The sequence below is a fragment of the Hydractinia symbiolongicarpus genome, chromosome 9 (genome assembly GCF_029227915.1).
Source record: "Hydractinia symbiolongicarpus strain clone_291-10 chromosome 9, HSymV2.1, whole genome shotgun sequence".
In the NCBI taxonomy this organism is placed as follows: Eukaryota; Metazoa; Cnidaria; class Hydrozoa; order Anthoathecata; family Hydractiniidae; genus Hydractinia; species Hydractinia symbiolongicarpus.
In genome coordinates this window covers 19,562,813-19,589,678 of record NC_079883.1, presented here as the reverse complement: position 1 = coordinate 19,589,678, position 26,866 = coordinate 19,562,813, and the positions used below count along the sequence as shown (strand labels likewise).

General features: G+C 33.1%; 1 protein-coding gene across 1 annotated transcript; it reads right to left on the bottom strand.

Moving 5' to 3' along the window:
- Positions 1-556: 556 nt before the first annotated feature.
- Positions 557-26,785, bottom strand: LOC130656831 (serine/threonine-protein phosphatase 4 regulatory subunit 3-B-like). The gene is made up of 16 exons (XM_057459768.1): positions 26,480-26,785; positions 15,224-15,279; positions 15,001-15,096; positions 8,752-9,369; positions 8,564-8,641; positions 7,147-7,218; positions 7,008-7,052; positions 5,081-5,197; positions 4,741-4,795; positions 4,552-4,622; positions 4,363-4,468; positions 4,123-4,281; positions 3,686-3,855; positions 3,270-3,412; positions 1,788-2,376; positions 557-1,408 (listed from the first exon to the last, which is right to left on the bottom strand). Exons 1-16 carry the CDS (start codon positions 26,628-26,630, stop codon positions 1,304-1,306), a joined length of 2,631 nt encoding a protein of 876 aa, XP_057315751.1. The 5' UTR covers positions 26,631-26,785; the 3' UTR covers positions 557-1,303.
- Between the last annotated feature and the right edge of the window lie 81 nt (positions 26,786-26,866).

Below are 26,866 nucleotides of genomic sequence, written 5' to 3'. Positions count from 1 at the left end.
CCTTTTTCAAGTTTTATTATATTTATTTTCTTGAATAAATTTATTAATTTAAGTAAATATAAAGTTTTGCAAATTGGGTCCCTAGGAATATACATATTTGTAGGATTTCTTGTGCGTCTGATTTCAAACAAATATGTTTCTATGGCATTTTACGGACGAATAAAGTCTTCAATCCTATCGTAAATTGCAAACATTAAAAAAGTTGACGTAAACAAAGTACCAAGCTAAAATACATAAAGATAAATGTTATTAGCACGTCTGAAATAGGTTTTTAATCACCTGACTACGTGCTAAGCATATTAACAACCTTGTTTATTGGCAAGTTCAACCTGTGCATCCCGACTCCTATTTTATACGTTAAATTTCTGGCAATACTTGGTGAGTTAGCAGTTGAAAATACTATTAGAAATGCATCGGATGCAAGGTAAAAACTTTAAGAGGGTCTTAGTAGAAAATCAAAATTAAAGAAATAACTAAAAGTAAAGTTTGGCAAATTTTGTTTAAGAAAATTGCCATTGCGTAAAAACTTTCGTGAAAAACAAAAAAAACAAACAAAAAAATCACGTCGGCAATGTTATGGCTATGTCATAATACATTTCACTAAAATAGTCCATAGGGAAACAAAAAAAAAAGATAAAAAACTATTATTTACACCTTGTTAATATCCAATATTACAATAAGTCGTTTCGTAAGTAATATTGGTCATGTCGCGTGTTATATTGTGATTTATGGTTGGAAGATCAAATCACTAAACTGGTCGCTTATAAAAAAACATTATAATTGATTTGAATAAAAAAACGACAGCCAAAAAGTATTTCGATTCTGAAAAGTACACTGGTAAAACATCACATAAAGAGGATTTTTGTTTTATTTTGAAGAAGGTATTGGTAAACGGAGTAAAGAAACGTTTTGTTTTATTCTCACCGCACGATTTTTTACTATTAACATGTACGAGAATTCACATTGTTCCAGTTCAAAAAATAAAAAAAGTAAGATTAGCAAGTATGGCAATTCATGTCCTACAAAGGAAACAGTAACTGCTAGTAAGCTAGTTTTACTAAACATTGTCAACGTGGTATCAACCCTTCATTTCGCCGCTGTCTGGTAGACCTTAACGGTCTTTTTTTATTCGATTTTCGCCGCCGCAAACATCATCTTGAGTTGGAGTAAGCGCGTTGGGGCGTACAGCTGCAATTTCTGTATCTGAATCTATCTTTCCCACCCTTACGGGAGAAGGTTCTCTGCAAGTCAAATTCGGGTCAGTATGACCCATGTCGCAACAAACACAGCCGTGGATTGGTTATCAACTAGACCCGATTCTTTGCTTTTTGGCTGGGGACGAAGGGACTTCGTCATCATCTGCACTGTCGTCATCGTCATCGGGATAGTCGACCAAACTTGTTAAAAGCTGAAATATATTGTATGGTTTAACTTCAAGTCAAACAAACAACAAAATCGTAAGTACCTAATATCTGTAATTTTATTAAAAAAAAGACATTGAACTTGCAGGCTTGCAAACAATTTCGTTAAGTGAAATTTGATGTAAATACAAGATTTAGGAGATGTAAGGCAAAATTGATATAATTTTTTTACGCAAATTCATTATAAATAAAGAAGAAAAAACCCCAAGATTATCTTTAATCAAATCAAATGAAATTGCGCACTAGAACGAAGAAGCGGGAGTACTATGGGATATATTCTCGTAAAAAAAATTCTAAGATATCTAGGGAACAAAATGGTCATTCAAAAAGTTGTGAAAAACAACATCAATACGTCAATCCACTTACCGATTTTGTCTTCACAGCGATATTCGGTGTTTCCTTCGTTGTTGTTATAATTGTTTTTTGAGATGCGTTAACGTTCGATGCATTCGAAATTCCGTTGTTCGTATGATTCGCCAGGTTGTTAGAATGTGTTCCCCCTTTCGATTTAAGGTTAAAGTTCGAATTTATTTTGATATTCATAGTGGGTTTTGTGTTATTTAAAGGTTTTGCGCAAGTCAACCGCCGTACATTGTTCTGAAACGCGTTATTTATATATGAGCTATCCACTTTCGTGGTGGTATTTTGTGTCGCTACACTGTTCGGACTATTCGGGCGTTCGGAATTTTGCAAATGGAAAACACTTTCTGGACTATCAGGCCTTCTAGAATTTTGCGAAGTCGGTGGCGAGTCCAGATTATCAATAAGATCAACATCTTTTAATTTGGCACTTAAAGGTTTTGTGGATGTTGATTCGAGTTCATTTGTCGAGTTCACAACTTCATCGTCTTCTGTATCAAACCAATTCTCCTCATACTCGTCTAAAACTCGGTCGTCACGACGTTTTCGAGTCGTGTTGTTGACGTATATTATTCCGACACTTTGCTCTTCTTTACTGTATAAACAAACAGGTGTGTCACGATTGGTTAAAAAAATTGACTTTATCAATAATAAGCTATCAGACCATTGAGTCGAATCAATTATTAAAAGGTAGATAGATGCAATCAAGAGTACACTATCAAGAGTTTATACTCAAGAGTACACAATCAAGAGTATACATTTAAGAGGGCACAATCAAGAGTATACATTTAAGAGCATACAATTAAGAGTACACAATCAAGAGTATACATTTGAGAGTATGCAATCAAGAGTACACAATCAAGAGTATACATTTAATATCATACAATCAAGAGTACACAATCAAGAGTATACATTTAATAGCATACAATTAAGAGTACACGATCACGAGTATACATTTAAGAGCATGCAATCAAGTGTACAAAATCAAGAGTACACAAAAACTATACAATCAAGAGTATACAATCAAGAGTACAAAATCAAGAGTACACAATCAAGAGTACACAATCAAGAGTATAAAATCAAGAGTACACATCAAGAGTATACAATCAAGAGTATACAATCAAGAGTACACAAAGACTATACAATCAAGAGTACACAAAGACTATACAATCAAGAGTATACAATCAAAAGTACACAATCAAGAGTATACATTTAAGCGTTTACATTCAATCAAGAGTACACAAAGACTATACAATCAAGAGTATACATTCAAGAGTACACAATCAAGAGTATACAATCAAGAGTACACATCAAGAGTATACAATCAAGAGTACACAAAGACTATACAATCAAGAGTATACAACCAAGAGTATACAATCAAAAGTACACAATCAAGAGTATACATTTAAGAGTATACATTTAAGAGTATACATTTAAGAGTATACAATCAAGAAACCAAAGCTAAAGAAAAAAATTTCTTTAAACTACCTCTCACAGTCGTTTTTTTTCAAACGATCTTTTTCTTGTTCGTATCTTGTTTTTAGACCACTAAACGTGTCAACGTAAGTAGTGTTTTCAAATGCGCTGATATGATTCTCCACAACGTACGCACATAGAGATTTGATATCTTCCTGTAAAGGCAAAAAAATTTTTAAGAGTATTTACAAAAGTAGTAAGACACATAGGTTGATAAAGGTTATAGGCCAGCGTTCAAGGTGGTCTCAATATGTCATGTTAAGTTTTATTTTTTTTAATTTTCCTTGTCTTATAGGCTAGCACACACGTCGATTGGAGTACCGTTCATATACAATAAAAAAAATAAATAGATTTGCGTAACGCGCAATTTTTGAAGCAATTAAAGAATTAATAAACAAACGCAATTATTGAGCCAACATTTAACATACCAGTCGAATAAATTCAAATAATTCAATTATAGCTGAATTCAACAAGTTGTATCTCTTCCCGTTTGATAAAAATGCATTAACAACAGGCTGTAACAGCTTATTAACGACGATGTAACGGTTTAGTAATTCATCTTTCATACCAATCACCCTTCGGCAGAACCTCAGCGCAGCTAAATCAGTAAAATAGCAACAATTCAACATAAAACTGGCTCTAATTAGTGCAACAGAAGTAGTAGTCTACAATCTTGAACAATAATATACGGACAAAGAGCGTTATTTTGAATTTGGTACATGTGTCGGGCTTGTATGACCTTTTCTAAGAACAAAACTTTTCCCTCAATCACAAATATTTATTCTGAGATTGCAGTTTGGTTGAGCACAGACAAGACTAAGCAGAAAATGGAAAGTTACAAAATTATTAGTCAGTGTTTACATACCTAGAGCTAAGAATTTATGTTTTGATTGCATTAGAATAAGAACTCTGCGAAGTAAATCTTTCGTGATGATGTGAGTTCTGATATGATGAGAATGATGCTCGACACAAAACGTAAGGATTTCAACGATGTGACCTAAAATCGTTGCACGCTTGAAATCATCTAGAAATAGAAGGATAAGTAGATCACACCTTCTACATTAAAAAGTTTTTCTTGAAACAATTCTGTGTTTTAAAAAATTACCTTTCCCAGACAATTCTTTCGTGGCAGTAACAGCAAAGATGGGTGCAGTCAGTACATGAACGCAATGGTGATAAAAATATGCAAGAAAGTCGGATTTTTCCATTTTCTAAAGTAAACGAAAGATATTATCAGCTTGCAGGTCGTATAACACAACTAACGTTTATGAAAGAAAAACGCTACATATCCTACATTATTTCCTAAACCCATATTTTCAGGATCTAGTAAGTTCCTTATTAGTTGCAGTATGATGACGCCTGTACCTGAAATAGATGAACACAACAAGTTATATGATAAGATAATATACTTCGGGAGCATGTTTATTACGTGAGAATTAAATAAAGTTTAAATTTTGCAAAAAATATACGCCAGGAAACATACCATCTTCTGCACCCATTAAAAGCATGTCAATTAATGTGTTGAGTAACATAGAGTCCTAAGGAAAAAAACTGTCAATAGGCGTTTACGAAGGTTGGACCAAATATCACAAGGAAATTTAGGTTGTGACTAAATCAAAAAATGTTTTAATATAAATACAGAATGCTCCACTGAAAAGGATTTATTTTAAAGTTTATATGGATATATAGATATACAGTCTGAAAACAATATTTAGTAATTAATTTTGTGAAAAAAATATTCGATTTTGAAAATGGTTACTACCACCCTAAATCCTAATTTAATTAGCTAGAATATTTCAATAAAACAACAACAAAAATCCAACCTCGTCAGTAAAATCAGCTTCCTTACTCAGATATTCCCTCACCAGTGATGGATTAAACTCAACAACCGAGCATATAATATCAACAATAGCACTTCGAATTTCCACTTCATCCAAATTCTAACGTTTAGAAAAACAGTTATTTAAAGCAACGATCAAGAAAGTATGTCAGTGCAGCTACCTCTGGCGAGTGAGAGTAGCCAAATACAGTCGTCTGCAATAAAATTTTTAATATGATATTTTTTATTTATGTTAAATGCAGTTAGGTAGCTACAATTTTACTGTGTATTGATTCAATCAGTCATGGCTTCGATTAACATGTGATAGATAGGGCTTATTTTCTGCTCCAATTAATTTTGTGATGACAGGCTGTAGCATGTGCTATAATTTAACTGACAATTAATTTTTAAACTTTCATTAAACATATTCCGCAAAATAAAAGTGCTGTGTGACCGTTTTATCAAAGCCGGAATGACAACCATGACAAACTGTAGCATGTGTTTTTACTCTAACTTCAGAAGTTATATTATACAACTATTTTTCAAATTTTCCAAAACCTTATATATTTTTTGAATTAAAATTGCATGGTCATTGTTTTAGCTAGACGTTGCAAGGCTTTTTGAAAAGGACATCAGGGCTAAAAGGGTGCACCGACTGTAATTATTCACCCAGATATATATGTAACATGGTTTATACACTAAGCGCTCATCCCAGGGACTTATTTTGTAAAATAGAAAGTAATAAGTAAAATTGTTTTTGCTATGATTGGGTAACAACAGGTGGTAGCATGTGTTTTTATTTCAGCTGAAATTGCAGAGAAGTGATTTTTGAAAAAAGACAATGACTAAAATGCTTTATCATTGTAAGAGCTCCACTGGATTTTGGACAAGCCATGTGATTTTACCGAAGTTAAAATTAAGGTTCTTCATGAAAAATTAGTAGGTAGAAAGGGTTTCAATAAGCTTTATCCTGTATTTTTTATTTAAACCACTATCATGCAACATACAGTATACCTGCATTAAGCCATTCATCTAGGTATGTGGAACAGGTTAGTTGTACTTTAACACTCAATCTGGCGTTTAACTCTGCATTACTATCTCTTTAATAATAGCCGTATTTTGTTACAATGGGTGCACGCAGCTTTTTTCAGAAAATCCGGGCAGAACCAGATTTTGATGGACTTTGTTTTGGTTCCATGTAGCTTAATTTCAGAATCACGGCAGAACCCAAGGAAAAAAGCTCACAAAGACCATTTTGATTTGGAAGTAATGGTGTCTGGTTTGGAAGTGATGATGTCAGGTTTGAAGGTCTCCTTTTTGACCTTTTTCTCTTTTGTACCTATAGGAATGTTTATTTTCTGTATGTTTTTATCATGTTAAGATGAAAATATCATCACGTTGTTTGGAAATTGGTTTAACCTGTATGGATGCATGACATTTTTACCCGTACAAGCACTCAGCCCTAAATAACATTCATTTGTAAACTTTCACTTGAAATATTTTCTGAAAAAAGCTTGGCCAACTGTTTTTGCTATGATGCAGTAACAATGGGTTGTAAACTGTATTTTTATTTTAGCTAAATGTGCTGGAAAAATATGTTACACCCGAAACAACATGTTGCGTGCACTTGACTTGATTTACAACATACTGCATACCTGCACTAGAGGATGTGGCATAGTTTACGTTTCTTATTAAGCGCTCCACCAGGCGTTCCACGACGGGTAACAGAGTTACTTGTGGCTTAACTCAGCGTTCCAGCTAGTTTAGTTTATAGTAGTAGCCCAACTTTATGCAAAATGGCTGCCAAACCACTACTCTATGCTAAGGATGTACAAAATACGCACAATGGCTAAAAATCCCTGTACATTTTTCCATGAACTAAATGGAAAGTGTGCAACAATTTTACAAGCAAAAATATCAATACTATTTACCATTAGCTGTTCCAAAGACTGCAACAATCCATGGTCAGCAATATTCTAAAAAACAGCAATAGAAGGAACGATTGATTTTCCAGAAAGTCAACGAGTATATAAAAACAACAGTAACTCACAAAATATTATTCATAATTACCTTTATGAAGGTGTCTCGGTTTGGTTGTTGCAGTGAGTGTGAAAATAAACACAGTTCTTTCAAAAGAAACAGCTATAAAAACAATGCTTGCAGAAAATCAACAAGATTAAATGTCTGCATTACTACACTTAGCCAATAGGCACAGGAATTAGACCAGTGCAGTGGTACACAGGCTTGGTCAGGAGTAAAATCACCCACGTGCCGTACATCACTCTCCCAAATTAGTGATGGCGTGCGGTGATAATCGCATGCCTATGTTATGTTAAAGCATGCAAAACAGCAGAACAATAATTGGAAAAATAAAAGAAAAGGGCTTGGAGGACACAACTATTGCTGCAATCCTTTTCGGAAAGAAAGGCCATGGTGTTTCTGTATCTACATCTTCGCTATTATAACTCCAAAAATTAAAAAATAAAACATGCAAAAATAACAAGATAATTCGAATATAATTTTGTATCTTTTAATTAATCTTCGTTGAGCATGTCTTTCGCTTTGTTTTCATCTGCCATGTGCCATCATGGAAGTTTCTTAATCTTGATCACACATACCACAAATAAAAAAATGTGTTAGGCGCCATTAAAAAACAAAGTAAGGCTGCGCATTTTAATAAGCCAAATAAATCGCAAAAAAATCATCACAAGCGAATAGGAAAAAATATATACCGGTTTCGTTTTGGAATAAAAATAACACTTGCGACTTAAAGAAAAAAAATAAATTAAATAGGACCTGCTATGGTTTTGAATTGTTTTGTCAAAAAAAGAAATTAATTAAAATTAAATTCAATGTCTGTTCCGCCTGTAAGTGCAGTTTTGCAGACTTGCTTCATCTGTGCTGCGTCGACGTTCACCTCCGATTTAGTTAAGAACCAGATGGCTGGATTTCTTGTGTAAGACCTGGTTACCAATGACGAAGGGGCCAGGCAATAGAGATTCATGTCTACGTAGTTCTTTTAACTAAGTCAGGAGTCGGTGAATTAGCTAGGATGGTCAGGTTGGCTGTGAATAGGTTTGCTTGTGGATTAATAGGACTATTCAATAATTGTGAGATCTAAAAATGTCTGACTAAGACGGAAATCTATTGGACGTTTTGTCCGACGAAAATTTGAAACGAGGTACAGACATGTCCAAGCAAATTGGAGAATTGGCAGACATTTTGTCTGACGAGTCTTCAAAAATTATTTCGAGAGCTGCATTAGCACTTTCTATGACACTTAATTCAGGCGTGTGCGGAGGCGTGCGAGTGCGATCGCACGCCATTCCTGACCAGGCCTGTGTACACAGTTTTCCAAGAAAGCATTGACAAACTCAAATGTTATCAAATATTACTATTTTCTGAAAAAAACGTGTAAAAGTTTAATTTGATCAATAATCACTAGCAGCAATAGTTAACCCTATAACACAAATATGATGGCACTCACCGTCTCTTTTCTTTTCTCGTCAGAAATTTCATCATCGGTAAGTTTTGCAAATAATTCTTCTAAAAAGTTTGGGTCTTCCTGAAAAAAGTAAAAAATATAAGTTATAAGAAGTTTTAAAAAATAAATGTTGCACACCTGATAAAAAGAACTGTCAACTGTCAAAAATAGAAAGCATAAAAGAAACATACCTGAATCATTCGTACAATTTCAATTTTATTAAAAAATAAAAACGAGCCCAACGTTGACATATTCTCATCGAAGAATGATGGTATTGGAACTAATATATCTTTGATGTATTGAACTCTGTACGTTTGATGTATTTTGTTTAAAAGTTCAGTATTAGAAATTGGAATAACCTCCTTAAATTTGGCGGTGTCATTTAAGAATTGCCGATGTGGTGTAGTCTCTTTTTTACTAGGGTCATATTCCAGTATTCCAACAATATCCATTATATTCTCAGGTAAAAACATAACTTCAAAGAGAGAGTTTTTTTCTAGCATAAATAAAGATTTGAATATTTCAAATAAGGTATGCAACCCTTCAGTATTTTCTAAGTCTTCACACATGTGGAACAAATCGATTAACTTCTTCACATAACCATCATGTTCAATAGCCATTGCTAATTTTTCGCGACCAACTGGAGATGCAAGTGCGTTATAAAAAAGTTCTGAAATTTCATCTAATTTACTTAGATCACAGGGTGGGAGTTCAATAGGTACAGAAAGATCCTGAACATCTTCGTATGAGTTAGCATCCTCTTCAATAACATCTTGTGTAATAGCGTTTTCTGGGTTTGTACCTTGAACCTAGTATAGCAAAACATATAAGATTTATCACAATGCCTGGACCACTTTTAATAAGATCTTTTGTCAAAATATTTGTGGAGCAGCAAATTTAAATGATTATCCACAGAATCAGTTAATGAATGTTTTAATTATAACGCAAATGATTTTAGAATGTGTAAATTGACTTAACATGGTACTTTTACAAGTAAGTTTTACCCAAAAGATGTGCATGAGAAATTCCCAATGATATATCCACTTTTTTAAAAAAAATTGTGTGACTCCAGATATAGCTTTTTAAATAACTTGTTTTTTTTGGACTCGACTACCATTAGAAACTTGTTCTTTGTTAAAATTTTTTAAAGTAGCTCTTCACTGACTTGTGGCATGGTTTAAAACCGTCTTCCGTCTTCTGATTGAGTATCTGTGTATTACACCAGTCAAGCATAAGTGGCAGCATTATTAAGGTTCGTTGATATTAATGCTCCATACATGCTTTTAAAAGCTCTTCTCACAAATACATATTTGAAAAATATCATAAAAGAAACTTTAATCACAAAATATATTTTGTCTGTTACTGTATTGTGGGGTCCATTGAAGCAGTGTTCTTCAAGATGCTTCAAACTTGCTTTAGCAGTTCTTTTTAATCCGAATATATATCAGCTACGTTTTCACGCTGGGTAACTTAGGAGACCTCATCACCAATGATTGCTGATTTTTTTTAAACATATAACAACCCCTGGTAAAGAGTTTGATGAGGATATACTTATTATATCATACTCATTTGATCAATCATACTCAGCCCAGTACAGCAGGTTATAAATCAGTAAATCACAACCTGTAAAATCTTTGAACCTTTAAATAAAATCTTTTTTTTTTATTAGAAACAAAAAAATGCAAACACCAGTTGCTAATATATTAATTTTTGTTTGTTTTATCCCTTAAAATTTTTTAAACAAACATTATTTGTACAGAAATCGATGTTGGAAATTCATAGAATTTTTTTTGTTGATTAATTTTTTTTGGTTATGAAAGTCATTAATTCTAGTGGATAAGAGTCATCAATTCAAGTAAAGCCGTAAGACACAAAAGAAAGTCTGGAGCTAATTCAAGTTACAAAAAAAAAAAATATTTAAAAACTAATAACTTTTAACAAAAGTGGATATGTGATTGGGAATTTCTTATGCAAACCTTTCAGGCAAGTCCAACTTGTGAAATATCTCCGGATCCATTTAATTTTTGCTTGCATCAGCATGACACCTATTTCTAACATTCAAGAATGTCACAGCCCACAACATGGATTGTTTTGTAATGTGTGTAGGTAAGAATCAACCCGACTTACATGTCTACAAAGGTGGTGCCTTAATGCTATATATGTATTTTTTTCATTTTTGTCTAATAATAGCAAGCTATAACTAATAACTAATTTATATAATAGTCTTTGTTTGTTATATAATATTCTTTGTTTGTCATGGAAGATAATGTGCAGGGTTACTTATACAAATATATTCTTTGTTTCCTTGCTTTTGTTTTAATTTTTTACTGCATTGTTTTCACTCTAAGTACTTGTGCCTAAAGAAATGATTATGCATTTATCTACATCTTTAAAAATCGTTAGAAATGTATGATTTGTATTAGCAAATCGAGAACGTCATTAGTTTGTTAACTGTTTTCGAAACCATGTCAATTTTTCCATTAGAAAAATAGAAAAAATCGAAATATGACAAAAAAAAATAATAATAATTTTTTAAAAAAAAACAATGATCACATTAGAGTGGTTTCATTTTTACTCTGTTTGGTTCATTAATATTAAGTTTTTTTTTTGTTTTTACTAAATTTTGGAATTTCTTTCAAAATCTCAAACAAAGTAAGATGGTTGTGTTCTGGTATCAAAATCTTCCTGTGGCAAGAACTGCTATCGAGTTTAAAATAGCATTTTGGATTGCTCTATTTTTTATGACAGTATAAAGGAATTTTTGAGCTTTAAAGGAACGTTTTTTCTTCATTCTAGAAAAAAATACAGCAAGTTATAAGCTTCACAGGGTTATTTTCTCATTAATACAGTCAAACCAGTGTTAACGGCCACCTCTCTATAACAACCACCTGCTTATAACGACCACATCAAAGTGACCCCTCCAATTTTAGTAGTAGTTAAACCTGCCTACAGCAACCACCCTCCTAACAAAGCCAACGGCCACAAAATTTGGCTCCCTAGTTGCATTACAACCTGTATATAACGGTCACTATATATTAGCAATATATTACAATGAAAATATTATTACATATATTATAAAATGAAAATTGGATTGTTGTTGCGTTTTTTGTGTTTTTTTTGTGCGATATATAATATTTAAGAGTTTTTTTTGAGAAATGTGTAGGCAAATAATTTCAGTGTAGATAGACTGAGTGAGGTGACGTCAATAGCATTGAAATTATTTTGGAGAGATTTTGAGTTTGTTAGTGATTGATAGTGAATGGAATCAGTGCCATAAGTTAAAGTTCTAATAGAAGGTTTTGAAAGGAGTTTGTTGGAACATCCTCTGGTTGCATGACTATTTGGTAGATAAGTCAGATTAAAAGAGTTTTGAATTTGTAGAGGTGATAATTTATTAGAGTTTTATAAATTCAGGAAACATTTAGGTGAAAACAAGATCAGCAAAGGTGGGTATGTGTAATATGTTGAATAATGGTTGTGAGTGGGCATAATAATCAGAAAATGTTATTAGGCAAACTGCAGATTTTTGAAGTCTGAATATCTGAGAATTAAGTGGAAGATTTTGGCCCTAATTTTGTGTTGCATATGAAAGGTGAGAATGAAAAAGAGAAAAATAGATAGTGCGAAGGATGTTTCATGATAGATAATAACGTAGTTTTGGGGGTATACCATTAGTTTTACTAAGTTTAAGAGCAAGGGCGTTATAGTGATAGGATCATGATAAATTTTAATCTAAGAATACCTCCATGTATTTGACTGATGATGAGAGAGTAAGATGTTGGCCACCTAGTTTTAGTTTAATATTATAGTTAGTTTTCTTCCTGATGTTTTGGTCACATTTAGAGCAATTTTGTTGGCATTAAGCCACTGTATTAAAATTTTTTAAAATCCTGGGTGTCCAAGAGATTACATTACGATGGACCCAAATATCACAAAAATCACAACAAATAGCATCAGCACCTTCATGTACTAATTTACTACATATTGCACAAAAAATGTTTGATTAGGCATCAATGAGGTAGGACAAACAGAAAGGAAGTAATAACTAAAGCTTACCACTTATTTTTTGCTAAAGATTTCTTTATAAGATATAAATCAACACAAAAAGAGCACAGCATGATGCATAAGAATTGATAAAAACGCGACAGACCATAGTTAAGCTGCCATTATGAAAAAAACCCCCAACTATTAACAAGGTTGGCCATTAAACAGATATTGAAATATTCAGCTACTTCGTTATACCTAGGAAGTTTTCAATGTCCTTAATGTAGGTGATTTTCATCAGTTCAGAATTTTCTGTTTCCTTCACCATAACATTTCCATTATAAGTCCAAAACCGCACAATTTTATTTTCTCATATAACAACTTGCAGCGACCCCAAGCATCCAGTATTAGGGACATAAATTATTGTTACTATAAATCTTGTAGTCACTTAATCCAATACTTTCATGGATAGTGGCTGTGAGATCTTTCCTCAGTCTTAGAAGTTGCTCTGCATGTTTTCTATTAACGAAAGGTACAATCGTTCTCTTCAGGTGTTTTTTCTATTGTTTGGCAGTCAATGACATGCCACAATGTCTGATGATTTCATGTTGATGTGAAGGGCTGTAGTGATTTCAATAACTTTTTCTCCTGTTTTATACCATCAGGGATAGATTTCAATATTATTTCGTCTCACTTATTGTTGTAGTTCAGTAACATCCCATGTCAACTATCTCTTCATTCTTTTCTTCAAAAGCTTTTTCAAGTTTTTTAACAATTTTTTTGAGTTCCTTATTCTCTTTTGTGTTATAATGGTATCCTTGGTTTTGGAGATTTCGTTCAAGAGATGAATTTTGTTTTTCTCAACCTTAGCTTCAAATGCTTTAACAGTAGATTTAACAGCTCTCATTTCTGCTAGAAGACTTGCCATTGTTACTGCTGAGCTTAACGTGGATTCTGTCATGATGGTAGCAGCAAGTTGTAATTTGCTTTGAGCCCTTGTTACTATAGACATACGATGAAGATAATGGTGGTGAAGGTGATAAATAGAACAAAAAGAACAGCTAGAACACGTCCAATGTTTTCTAAGGGTGCCAGTGAAAAAAAAACAATTGCAATTCATTGCATCTTAGACCTGTATTTCAACTCAAACCCATTACCTTTGTTTGCGAACATCTCAACAACTGTAATATTAAAAACCTGACCTAGACTGCCGAAGCTAGAGATCGCCGTTATAGACAGGTTTCTTTATAACAGCAACCTGTCTTAAACGACCAGTATTTTTCGTTATAGACAGGTTTGACTGTACAGTGATTTTCAGTAGGGCTGGTTTTTGTCATTTTTAAACCAAATACAGCATTTTTAACTAATTAGGCTGTTTGCTCTTTTTTTAAATGAAATACAGCAATTTTTAAGATTCAACAGCACGTTTTCTCATTATTTTGAAATGAAATACACAGATTTTTAGGTTTCGTAGAATCAGTTTTTCGTCATTTTAGAACGAAAAACAGTCATTTTTGAGTTTCATAGTATCATTTCCTTGTCATTTTAAAACAAAAATTGTCATTCTAGTCATTTAAGACAGGAATAGTGCAATTTTTAAGCTTGAACAGCAGGTTTTGTCATTTTGAAACAAAATATGGCAATTTTCAAGTTTCGCAGGATCATTTTCACGATATTTTAAAACGAAATACGGCGATTTAAAGTTTCATATTATTTTGTTCTTGTCATTTTAGATCAAAACACAGAGTTTCAAGCTTTAAAGGGCCATTTTTGAAGAACAAGATCCAAAACTGTTGAACTGAAAATTCTGAATATAAACAAAAAAATGAGTTGCAAACCAAACACAGTAAGCACAAACCCACACCAATTTCGATGTTTTTTATTTTTCTAATGAAAATATATATAAACTAATGATGGTTTCAGTGTTCTAATAAAAATAGTACATTTCAAACAATTTTGAAGGACGTATTGAACATAGTGATTGTTTCTTGCATGCCTATGGCTTATATGTTTGGAAAGAAAAGGATCTGAGAAAGAAAGTTAAAAAAAACATTTATTTTCAAAGCAATACAATATCTCTAGTTGAGAACAGTAGTCATTTCCTAAATACGAGTTTGATAACTCCCCTAACATCTACTTTTTGAGGAAGCTCTAAAGACCTCCCTTGCTACAAATTTCATAGAAAGTAATTAATTTGTGTCCAATTTACCTGTCACTTTATTAGGGTAGCAAACGGAATGAGAAATTACACTATATACACCTAAATACACACAAACATTAGTAAATCTTGTGAAGCTATAAAACCCTTGGCATAGCAATTTTGCTCTTCCCTTGAATAATGATTTGTTGCATACTATCAATAACCAAATAAATTTCTTATTGCAGAAGGTTACTTTCAAGGACCGACAGCATGCTGTTGTTTTTATTTAGCTTTGACTGTGTTTGCATATACATACCTGACAAATTTTTTCCCATATTTCACCACATCCCTCCTTTTCTTGAAAGCTTAATGCTAGATCGTTGTCTGCTTCTGTCCATACAACAAGAGTATCCTGATAAAATTCATAATTCAGTTTTAAAATCTAACCAGTTTCAAATACAGCAGACAATATATTTTATTGTAGGGACAGAGCATAACTTTAACTTCCTTATTTTTCAGCAAACTAATGTATATTTTACCTGTTGTCTCTGATATACGGTATCAGTTTGAATTCGCGATTCTAACATCACTTTACCTAAGAAAGAGATATATAGTAAAATAATTTGTAATACTTTAGTTAAATTCTTTATGTGGAGATACATTAAAAATCAAAGAAGTGTTAAATGTTAAGTTTTAGATGCTTTTTATTCTAATCACACCTTAAAGTAGGAAAAACAAGTTCCTGCTATTATGGTAAGATCATTTTTTTAATCTTGCTTTTTAATATATCTTGTTTGTATGAAGTGACACATTTTTGCAGCATGCATGGGCTTTGACTTGCTGATAGGGGTTTGTTTATTTTTTCAACCAAATTTGACACTGAAACAGAAATGGTGGTTATGTTTAAATTAAAATTCAAAATGCTTTTATTACCTACATACTGAATAAGCCAAAACTAGTCCAAAAATTAAATTTTCTTGATTTAATAAAATTTGTGAACAAAAAGTGTCATGATGACACTGACAAAACTTAGCCTGGTTAAAAAAAGCATGTGGAAAATTATAACTATAAAATGATTTTTTGTCAGGTAAATGACAAAATGCTAGCGAAGTATACATACCAACCTCCCACGTGCTCGGTCCACCAACAAGTCTGTTATAGAGGGATTTAAAATGGACAAGTGGAATCAAGGAGACACATATCAATTAATAGAGGTACCATTTACTGGCACACCTGGGTTTAAAATCCAAATACCAGAAGACGTTAGTGAACTTTTTGTTTACAACTTTTTTTATTGGATGAGATAATTGATTCCATGACTTTGGAAACAAATATGTATGCTTTTAACTACCTTCAGGCAAATGCAGAGAATTTTGGAGAACATTCCAGGATTTCAGGATGGCCTGAAAATAGCTTTCATCGCACTTACGTACTTTATGGGTATTGTAAAAAAAGATTTAATTACTTCATATTGGAGTGTCGATAGTACATTATCAACTCCATTTCCTAGAACAGTTATGCCCAGAAATGAATTTGAAAATATTTTTCTTTCCTTCATTGCTGTGACAACAATAAATATGCAACAAAGGGACAACCCATATACAATCCTAAAAAAAAACTTGGCTTGACTTATGCAGTATTGGCAAAGAATTTTACTGATTTTTGGATGCCTGGTTTAGAACTTCAGCGACAATCTGGACGTCACTTTGCGAGAAAAATAGAAGGAGAAACTAAAAACCGAATTAGCCGATCGTGTAAAGTTTGCGTCCCTGCTAAGAGATTGATGGATGTTGCTGCTGGATGAAAACGTAAACGACCTGGTCTCGAGACTTCCTATGAATGTGCCCAATGTGAGGTGGCATTATGTGTAGCACCATGCTTTAGTTTATATCACACTCAAAAACAATATGAGGAGGTTTATAAAGCATGGACAAAAACTTCATAAGAACTTTTTAAACTTTTTTTTTACTTTTTTTACTTTATCTTTACAAAATAAATATTGTTGTTTCAGAGTTAAATAACATGTTTATATACAGTTTTTTATGGCTATATTTTATACTTAAAGGTTTAGTTAAATAATTTATCTGGATGTTTTTCAAAAAGGCATGTTCATTGTTTTTTTAAACCGTTCTGACTGCATTTTTTAAATGTAAATGAAAAAATAAATAAATACTATATTTATGATAAAATTTTTTGTATAGCACAGCAGAATCTCTCATATTTTATTAATTAATAAGTTACATCTTTTCATAACCTTTCGAAAATGAGCTTACTGAACCTCCAACTCTTTGTAGAACTCCAGATATCTATGTATGTAGTGGTGTGTAAAATTTTCTATATTTGGGAAAAAGTGGCTGGTTTGTGGGAACGATTTGTCAAATAGGTCCTTGGCAGTGTAAGGATTAAGGAGGAACCACTTGGGTTTTAAAAGCTTTATCAACACTCGAAATAAATATTTTAACCCTGCTGGTTACCGTCACTGCCAATAGTTTCAAATGGCTGGTGAAGTTAATTATTTTAGTGGTCAAAAAAGAAAAAAAGAAAAAAAGAAATCAGTGTGATAAAGAAGGAGTCTTTGTAACTACTTATGGGACAAATTATTTAATCACAGAAAATCAATTAAAAAAAAAACACGCACATATTTTGCCAATGACATAACGTATATACCCATCTTTCACATTTTATACAAATTGAAACGATCATGAGCATCATTTTTCAAATTTGCGAAACAAATTAAAATGATTTGGAAACAATTGTAATTTATTTGGTTTCAAGCTCAGATATGATACAAAGTGGAATAGATTGGGAAACGAATTCTGAAACGAACTCTTTCCCTAAAGCAATTAATAAACAATTGAAAACATGATAAACTTATTCTGAAACTTTTTTAAACATTCCTTTCTCATTTCAACAGATGTCACAAAAATTTCCACAAGGTTATTTTCTTTGAAAGGACTAGCAAAATTGCATGTTCATAGTTTCGATCTACACGATCTAACGCGATCGCTTCGATTTCCATGATCCCATTTTCAGGACTTTTTAAACGTTTCAAAGTGATCTTTTTACTTTCTACGATCCCATTTACATGATTTTTAAACGTCAATCTTTTTTCTTTCTACAATCCCATTTAGATTGTTTTTAAACAATTTCCAGCAATCTTTTTCCAATCCCGCCGTTTCATGACTTTTAGGGTGACAGTATACCTTTATTGTATCAAAAAATCGATTTTTTTTTTATTAGCCATTTCTACTAAAGAAACAATCATCTTTCCAATGGTCAAACTATTTATTTTTCGAAGGGGAATATTGACTTTATCTAAATAACTAATTTTTTTCCTGATCGGTCTTTCACACCTCAAATTGAATAAGAGTTAAGTATAACTTCTAAAAAACCAGACCATCTGAAAAAAAACCTCAAATCTTTCAGTTCTAAAAATGTATGCCATCCTTTTCTGTTTCTGCAAGTCACAGAACAATGTTAAACGACTTAGAAAAGTTCTATTTCTATGGTATACTCAGTCACCTTTGTGAATAATAAAAATTAAAAGGACAACCTTTTGAATATTCATTACCTCGGAAGTGCGAGTGTGATATTTTAAAAAATCTTTAAAACACTTTTTCGTAGTGTTGTTTTTTTCGTATACCATCTATTACATTTTAAATCTTTTTTACAAAACTACAGAAGATCTCCACGGGAAAGTGCTACTGTGCTGAAGCGAATGTGTTTATCTAAAAGCAATTTTTTTTTTTTTTTTTTTAAAAATCAACAAACTATTTGAACAGGAACAAACTTAACAAAGTGTAGAAACAAATTAATTTTTTTTATAAACGATTGGCAAATGAATACAAAACTATTTGGACACGATTATGAAACAATTTTCAATTCAAGGAAACCATTTGAAACTGCTCTTTTAAAATTTGTTTCAAAATCAGATACAGAGGGTTTCAAATAAAATATTATACAAGTTGAAACGATTATTTTTGAAACAACCGTGGAGACAATATCTAACAAACTGTTTCGTTGTATACTTTTAGGGGTACTAATATATTGAACCAGCAAGAATTTAAGCATTTTTATTAGTGACAAAATAATAGATTGACACATTATGCCTGGCTACCACTCAGAGCTGAATTTTGAAACTGCAATAAGAACGGAACTGCATATATTCCTACTGATACAGAGAAAAAAGCCATTTTTGAGATAGAATTTACTTTACAGTTATTATTTGATTTAGGGATCGTGTCACAATGTTCATACGTAGTTCGTATCAAAAGCTTCGTATTGATTCATAAATCTTTTGGATCATTTTATTTTTAATACAAACTTTTTCGTATTATCAAAATTACAAGTTCGTATAAAGTATCATTTAAAATAAAGTTTGTATGTAGTTTGGATCAATTCAAAGAAGTTCGTACAGTGCAGTCTAAATGTAATCTACAGCGTACACGCTAATGTCACACCTTTGCGTGGAGGACGGCAGTCATTTGTCTTTTGTTATAATTAAATCTCTTTACAATGCAATTTTAAATTTTTAAAATGCGATCTAAAAAAACATTTCTATCGCCGCTTTTCGAATTTAAACTTCTAAAATGCGATCTAAAAAAACATTCTATCGCCGCTATTTGTTTTCAAACTTCTAAAATGCATTTAAAAAAACATTTTTATTGCCACTTTTTCGATTTTAAACTTTTAAAATGTGATTTAAAAAAACGCTTAATTACTGCAATTAAAAATTTCAAAAGAGTTTGCATCTTGCAACATATTGTGATTAAACAATCAATCGTGTGGGGTCATTATTTTCTTATAAAAACAAAAGCTCTCGCAATATCATTGTTCTGTGTAACTATTCATGCGAGTTTCGCGTCCGCGTTAGATTACATTCAGACTGTACTGTATAAAAATTTGCTTATACCAAGTTTATTAGCTATGATTGGACTATATCAATAGTCTTTTTAAAATATAAATATCGCCGCAGATTGTTAAAAAAATCATGAAAACAGGATCATAGAAAGCAAAAAGTTCGCCGTGGATCGTTTAAAAATCATGAAAACACAATCCTAGCCCGCAAAAACATCACCGTAGATTGTTTAAAAATGACTGAAACAGCATCGTAGAAAGCAAAATGATCGTTGTAGATTGTTTAAAAATCAAGAAAATAGGCTTGCAGGCTCATCACAAGCAAATACTAAAAAATATGCTTTGTTTTCACATTAAAAAAATCTTTAAACACATGGCTCAAAAAAAACTTCATTCAGAAAGTTTTGCTATATATTTTTAACATTATTTATACAGAATAAAAATTATACCGCACGTGGGTTTCGCTTTTAAAATTGTTTGAATAAAAATACCACTGGTGACTTAAAGAAAAAAAAATTAAATGGGACCTGCTATGGTTTCGAAATGTTTGTCAAATGAAGAAATTAACTAAAATTAAATCCAATGTCTGTTCCGCCTGTAAGTGCAGTTTTGCAGACTTGCTTCATCCATGCCCCGTTGGCGTTTACCTCCGCATTAGTTAAGAACCGCATGGCTGGATTTCTTGTGTAAGACCTGGTTACCAACGACGAAGGGGCCAGGCAATAGCGATTCATGTCTACGTAGTTCTTTTAACTAAGTCAGGAGTCAGTGAACTAGCTAGGATGGTCAGGTTGGCTATGAATAGGCTTGCTTGTGGATTAATAGGACTATTCAATAATTGTGAGATCTAAAAGTGTCCGACCAAGACGGAAATCTATTGGACGTTTTGTCCGACGAAAGTTCGAAACGAGCTACGGACATGTCCGATCAAACTGGATATTTAGCGAACATTTTGTCTGACGAGTCTCCAAAAATCATTTCGAGGGCTGCATTAGCACTTTCTATAACACACAATGACACAGCTGAGGCGAGCAGAAGATAGCACGCCATTATTAATTCAGGCGTGTGCGGAAGCGTTTCCTGACCAGACTGTAGAAAGCAAAAAGATCGCCGTAGATAGCTTGAAAATCCTGAAAACAGAATCGTAACAACCAAAAAGATTGCAGTAGATCATTTAAAAATCATGAATATGGGATTGTAGAAAGCAAAAACATTGCCATAGATCATTTGAAAATCATGAAAACGGGATCGTAGAAATGATCGTTTTAATTCGTATAAAATGCAAAACGATGGTGGAGACCGTCTCTTAATAAAATACAACATTTAGGTTTGTGTAAAAACAATAAAATTGCGCGCAAAACACGAGATTTATCACACGAGTATCATAATAAATCACATGCAAAAACAGAAGATAATACGTTGCCGTTCATGAGTAGAAACAATAAAAACTTAAAGTTTTGTTACGTTTTATACTTTTTCTTTTGTTCATCCCTCAGGCCTCGTTAGGAATGGCGTGCGATCGCACGCACACACGCCATGTTTGAATGTTCCTGTGTGATCTTCGTATGCCAAAAAAAAACTAAATACCTCAGGCATGTGTCAGGATTAACGATTCACTTAGTGATGAATTTAGTGTAAATGTTGGTGTACATCAGGGTTCTGTACTTAGTCCTTTGTTGTTTATTCTAGTCTTAGAAGCGCTGTCGATGGAGTTCAGAACAGGTTGTCCATGGGAGTTATTGTATGCAGATGATTTGGTTCTCATAGCAGAGTCGATAAAAGAATTAGTTAAAAAGTTTGAGAAGTGGAAGAAAGGACTAGAAGAGAAAGGGCTAAAGGTAAACACAGCAAAGTCTAAAGTCATGATTAGTAGCATTGCAGCCAAGTGTGACCTTGTAGTTGGAAAGTGGCCTTGTGGAGTTTGCAGGAAAGGGGTTGGTAGTAACTCAATTTTTTGTCAGACTTGCAAGCATTGGGTACATAAGAAGTGCAGTAGTATTAGAGGAAGGTTAAGAGCTGACATACAGTTTGTATGCAAGCGTTGCAAAGGTGAGATTATAGAGAATGAAGTATTTCCAGCTTTAATGATGTACAACAGTGGCTCGTTAGAGATAGTTGAGAACTTCTATTACTTAGTTGATATGTTGGGCAGTGAAGGGGGTGTTGGAAGAAGTGTTACTTGCAGGATAGATTCTGCTTGGAAAAAGTTCAGAGAGTTACTTCCTTTGTTGACTAGCAGAGTCCTGTCAATTGAGGTAAAAGGTAGGTTGTATGAGGCCTGTGTAAGAAGTGTTATGTTGTACGGTAGTGAGACATGGGCAGTGAAGCAGGAAGATCTTGACCGTTTAGAAAGGAATGATATGAGAATGGCTAGGTGGATGCGTAACGCCAGTCTGAGAGACAGAAAGAGTTCAGATGAGCTAAGAAGCAGGCTAAGTCTCTGTAGAATTAAAGATGTTATCCAGATAAGAAGATTGAACTGGCTGGGACACTTGGAAAGAATGGAGGAGGATAATTGGGTAAGAAAGTGTAGAGACTTGATAGTTCCTGGGGCAAAGCCCAGAGGCAGACCGAGAAAGACTTGGCAGGAGGTTATAAGGACAGACTTGATACAGAGGAAGTTGAGTTTAGATCTAACACAGTCTAGATCAGATTGGAAGAGGGTCATTAATATACCCCATCCAACCCATGCTAGCATGGAAAACGGACGTTAAGCCGAGAATGATGATGAATGATGATGATGCAAAATAAATAATATTCTGTTCAATAAAGGAGTAGGAGAATAATATACAGTGCCGATCGCGAGTAAAGCCACAAATCTTTGAGAGTACAAGTACAAATAAATTAGAGTGAAGCGAGTTGCCGAAATAACTGGGGTCCAATGGGCACTGCAAGCCCCCTGGTAGGGTTAAAGCCCCTGGAAGTCAATGCATTTTTAGAGTCCTAAAATACGTAAAACGGCTATATATTTAGTGAGATAGCCTGCAGGTTATCTGGTTGGATAACATCAATTCCCATACAGTGATTGAGACACTTATTGGCAGAAAATAAAAATTATTACTTAGCAAAAAAGTGGGGGGAAGCCCCCCAGCCCCGTAATGGCGCCGCCCTTGTTATATTCAAAAAACAAATTCCCCATTTGATTTTTTTTGATTTAGTTGCTCTTTTTAAATTAAAAAAAAAAATTGTTTTTTGGGGGATGTTTTGAAGCAACAATAATAACGCGGGGAATTTTTTTTTAAAAAAAAAACAGTTTAATGTTTAATGATATATATTTTTTAACTAATAATGAATAATGCACATTTTAGTTTGCCGTGTGAACATCGCACGCCTCAAAATGATTGAAAAGTATCATGACGTGCGAAGCTCGCATGCCAGCATTTTTCTTCCTGACGAGGCCTGATCCCTTGACGACTATAGTAATTAAATACAACAATGAGTTGCTAAGTTTACAATGAGCTAATTAAAGTTTGCATGTGAGACATAAACTCTATTGTTTTCAACATGCATAAATAGCTTATGTATTTAACAATAGGTTAACAATAAAAACGAAAGTTCTGACGCTACCGAAGGTCCGTGTGAAGGTGATATTGATTGTGCACATGTAAAGTTACATTAAAGCGGTACTGTATATTGTGTATCTCAAGGCTTTTATCTCCAGTTATTTCTAGCAGCAAATTTTTGACCTTTTTCGATATAGCTTCCATGGATCTGGTTGTTCCTGGTAAATCCTCGTTTGCTTTGGTTATTTTATTATCTTTTGCAGAGAAAAAGTCTTTCTAAAATTCAATTTCCAATCAATCTATCTAATAGGTGACGTCTCTAATCACGAAAACTAATTCTTTTTCTTTCCTGACCTTTATTTCTTGGCTTTGGTACATTTTATTTTTAATAAACTTTGCCTTTTTTATATACTCTTTCACACTGATCAGCTTAGCGTCTTAATTAATGCCGGCCTTTTGATCACTGTAGCTGCTTTTGAGTTCCATGGTTTTCAATCTGAAAGATGAATTCATTTGGTCGATTTTATTTATTGTAGCGTCCAAATCGACGATCGATTGACTATCCTCTAGCGGGTTTTCATTTATAAAGTCATCTATCTCCTCTAAAAACTAACAACTTGATTGATAGCTGTTGCGCAACATCTTTAGATTCAGACATGTCTTCCGTTTGATAGTGTGATATTGTTAAATAGACTTGACAACTGTAAGACGGGTTGTTCAGCCGTTTGATTGAAAGTCGGACTTGATTTCGGCACCTTTTCGGCAGTGGAATTGAAGCTTTTGTAGTCTCTTTTTGACTTTTTCATAAGCTGAATAAAATTCAAACTTGTGAATGTTCTCGCATAGCTCGGTCTGTTTGAATGTATCAGCTACACAGCTGGATTGATAAAACAAATCAAAAGGCTTGTTCGTAATGCAGTAATTGTGAATGCAAATAATGTTGCAACAGTTGCCTCAGTTTGCATGATAAATATAAGTATTAATTTGAATAAATAAATGAATTGCACTTGCATTTGAATATGTTACCCTTTTTTGTAAACTTTTTCTATGGACGCATTCGAGTTACACAGTAATTAAAAACCTAACTATTTCGAACATAAAACAGATACACATAAAAAAAATTAAACCCTAATGACACAAATATAAACAAGCATTTGATAATAATAAACGAACCATACAATAACCATAACAACACAAGACATTACACAACAGGTCAAGACATAAAATTAACAACTTCGATTTCAGGTTATTAAATTTTGATAATGAGCGGTAAATTTAACAGAGAGAGACAAGCAAGCAACACATGTAAAAAGAACATGTCAATGACTCAAGAATAAGATATTATATTAAAAATCAAAATCAATATGCAGCTATATGCAATAAAAACAATTTGTGATGACTATTTAAAAATAAAATTTAGGCTAGCCAGCTAGCCGGTGTGCTGAAAATTCTTGCATACGTTATGTGACTTATTGAAGCTAACATAGAAACAATTCACACACGCAGCCCAGCCACAGGGAGAACTAGTAGTATGTTCTTTATACTTGATGGAAGTCTGCTTTCGTTTAAGACTTCCATCTCTAATGTATTTGGCAAATTCTAATGGAGATCACTTTTGAATTTTTTAATTTTTGTTTTTTATTCTTTTTCTTTTCAATTTTCACAGATTATAAATGTTACTATGTTTGATTGAGCTGAGGCAGTCTAAGGTTTATCATTTTTTGTTTCTTTTTTGTTCTAGTGGCCCCCAGTGGAAACAATCCACTAACTATAGGTTTTTGTGATTTTCTGGGCTAGCCACTTTAAATATTTATTATTATTATTATTATTATTATTATTTGATTTGGATGACTAGAGAATAAAATAAAAGGTGGTACACCTCAACTCCCGTTCTCTCACAGAAACGCGTCCTGTAGCAGATGGGTGGCCAAAATTTGAGTTTGACTGTGAAATATCTGTGTTTTCCCTCAACCAAAAGTGGTCCCACGTACGTGTATTAGCTGAAAATTCTGAATTGAGGCCAGTAGACCTTAATTGGAAATTTCAATGATGGTATCCTAAAGGACGCCCCATAGTGGCATCTGCAGGAAAAATTTTGAAATTTCGTGTTTCCTGGAAACAGCGCATTTTTTTCTAAAACATTTTCGCTACATCAACAAACTCCACTTGTACATTTCACATTTTAAATAGAACATGTTCTTTCAAATTAGAACAAAGAACATTGGAATTGATGATTTTAAAGTTGCGTAATAATATAAGTTACTTAATAATGACAGGGCCCCTAGCTTGTTGATTTTGAATAGCTTGAATCTGAGCTGAACTTTTTCGGTTACCCCCAAAGTGGTAAGGATCGCTAAAACTTTTTTGATAATCAAGACACGGCAAAGAAAGCAGACAGCGACAAGCCTGAAAATTTCGCAAGCTTCGATAAACTAAAAATTTCAAAAAATATTGATAGAAATCTTAATAGTAGTTAATAGTAGTTTTGGTGTTTCCTGGTATTTATCAACATCAAAATTTTCAAATTATAGATGCTCTTCAAGAACATTGTAGCTTTTCCAAAATCTTCCATTGGGAAAAAGTAAGTTACTTTCGATTGGGAAGTGGCTGCTTACCGGCCTCTATTTACGCCAGCTAGACGTGACATTCTGACCGGAATAATTAAATACTCCAGAACTCCCAATTAAGCCATGGCGGTTCACCTGGAAATAATAGACAGGGTATATCCCTTGATATTTGTGACGTTAGCCATGTAAAATATGTACATCTATCTATCTATCGAACAGGGGCAATGTTATTAAAGATGTCAACAGTTTTTTAAAGAATACTTTTGTGACTGAAATCTATTTCATCTTAAAAACAATGTCAACAAACAAGCACTTACAAGTTTTACAAGTGCTGACCTCCAGCCAGTCAGAAAAAAACTTCTAACTAAAAGTGTACTGCTTATTAGGAGAATCTCAAAATTAGGTGTAAGGCGGAAAACTAAGCACCACAGCGCCTATTTAGGATAAATTAATTTTGTGAGGGCCTAGTGTAAATAAATTCAAAATAACTGACAGTCAGGGAAAACTGCTGAGTGTATCCACCAAATTGGGATTATATCTGTTATCTTTGGATTAAATCACAAAACAATTATTTATTGATATCTGCCAAAAAAAATTTTTTTTTCGTAACAGATGTCTCATTTACAATTTTTAAGAGCATGTAACCTTTTGGAAAGACATGCGTTTTTGGCTTAATTAGACGCCCTTTAACTAAATTAGGCTGGTGCATTCTCTAAATTAGAAGTGGTTCGTCAAATTAGCAGTACACTCTTAGTTAGCAGTTTTCCCCGACTGCCAGCTCCACTTAGAAAAAAATTGCAAAGCATGACAAAGTAGAGTTTATTTTGTCACAGTAAAAATTATTTCTATTTAAAGTATAAAAACTAACCATCTTCGTCAGATCTAACCAATAAAACAATTCCCTTGTTTTGGGAATCATGATCCATGAACAATGTGGAAACGTATCCAGTTCCATGATCATCCCACTGTCTCCGTTCATTTAAAACATACAACTTTACCCTTCTCCGCGTATTAGACATGTTTTTCCACTTAAGGAATATAATATTTTCAAATTTTCTTTAATATCATGTCATTTCCTTATTAAAAAGAAAATCATTTTTTAAAAAAGTGGTATTCCATCACTTCGCGCGAGAGATCAGATTTAAGTTAATATTTCGTTCGTGTCATATATGACATAATTCTGAAAACATATTATCAAGAAGGATACTTGTTAAGTGATAATTTTGTGTTATTGAGCCAACCCAGCTGAGTTTGT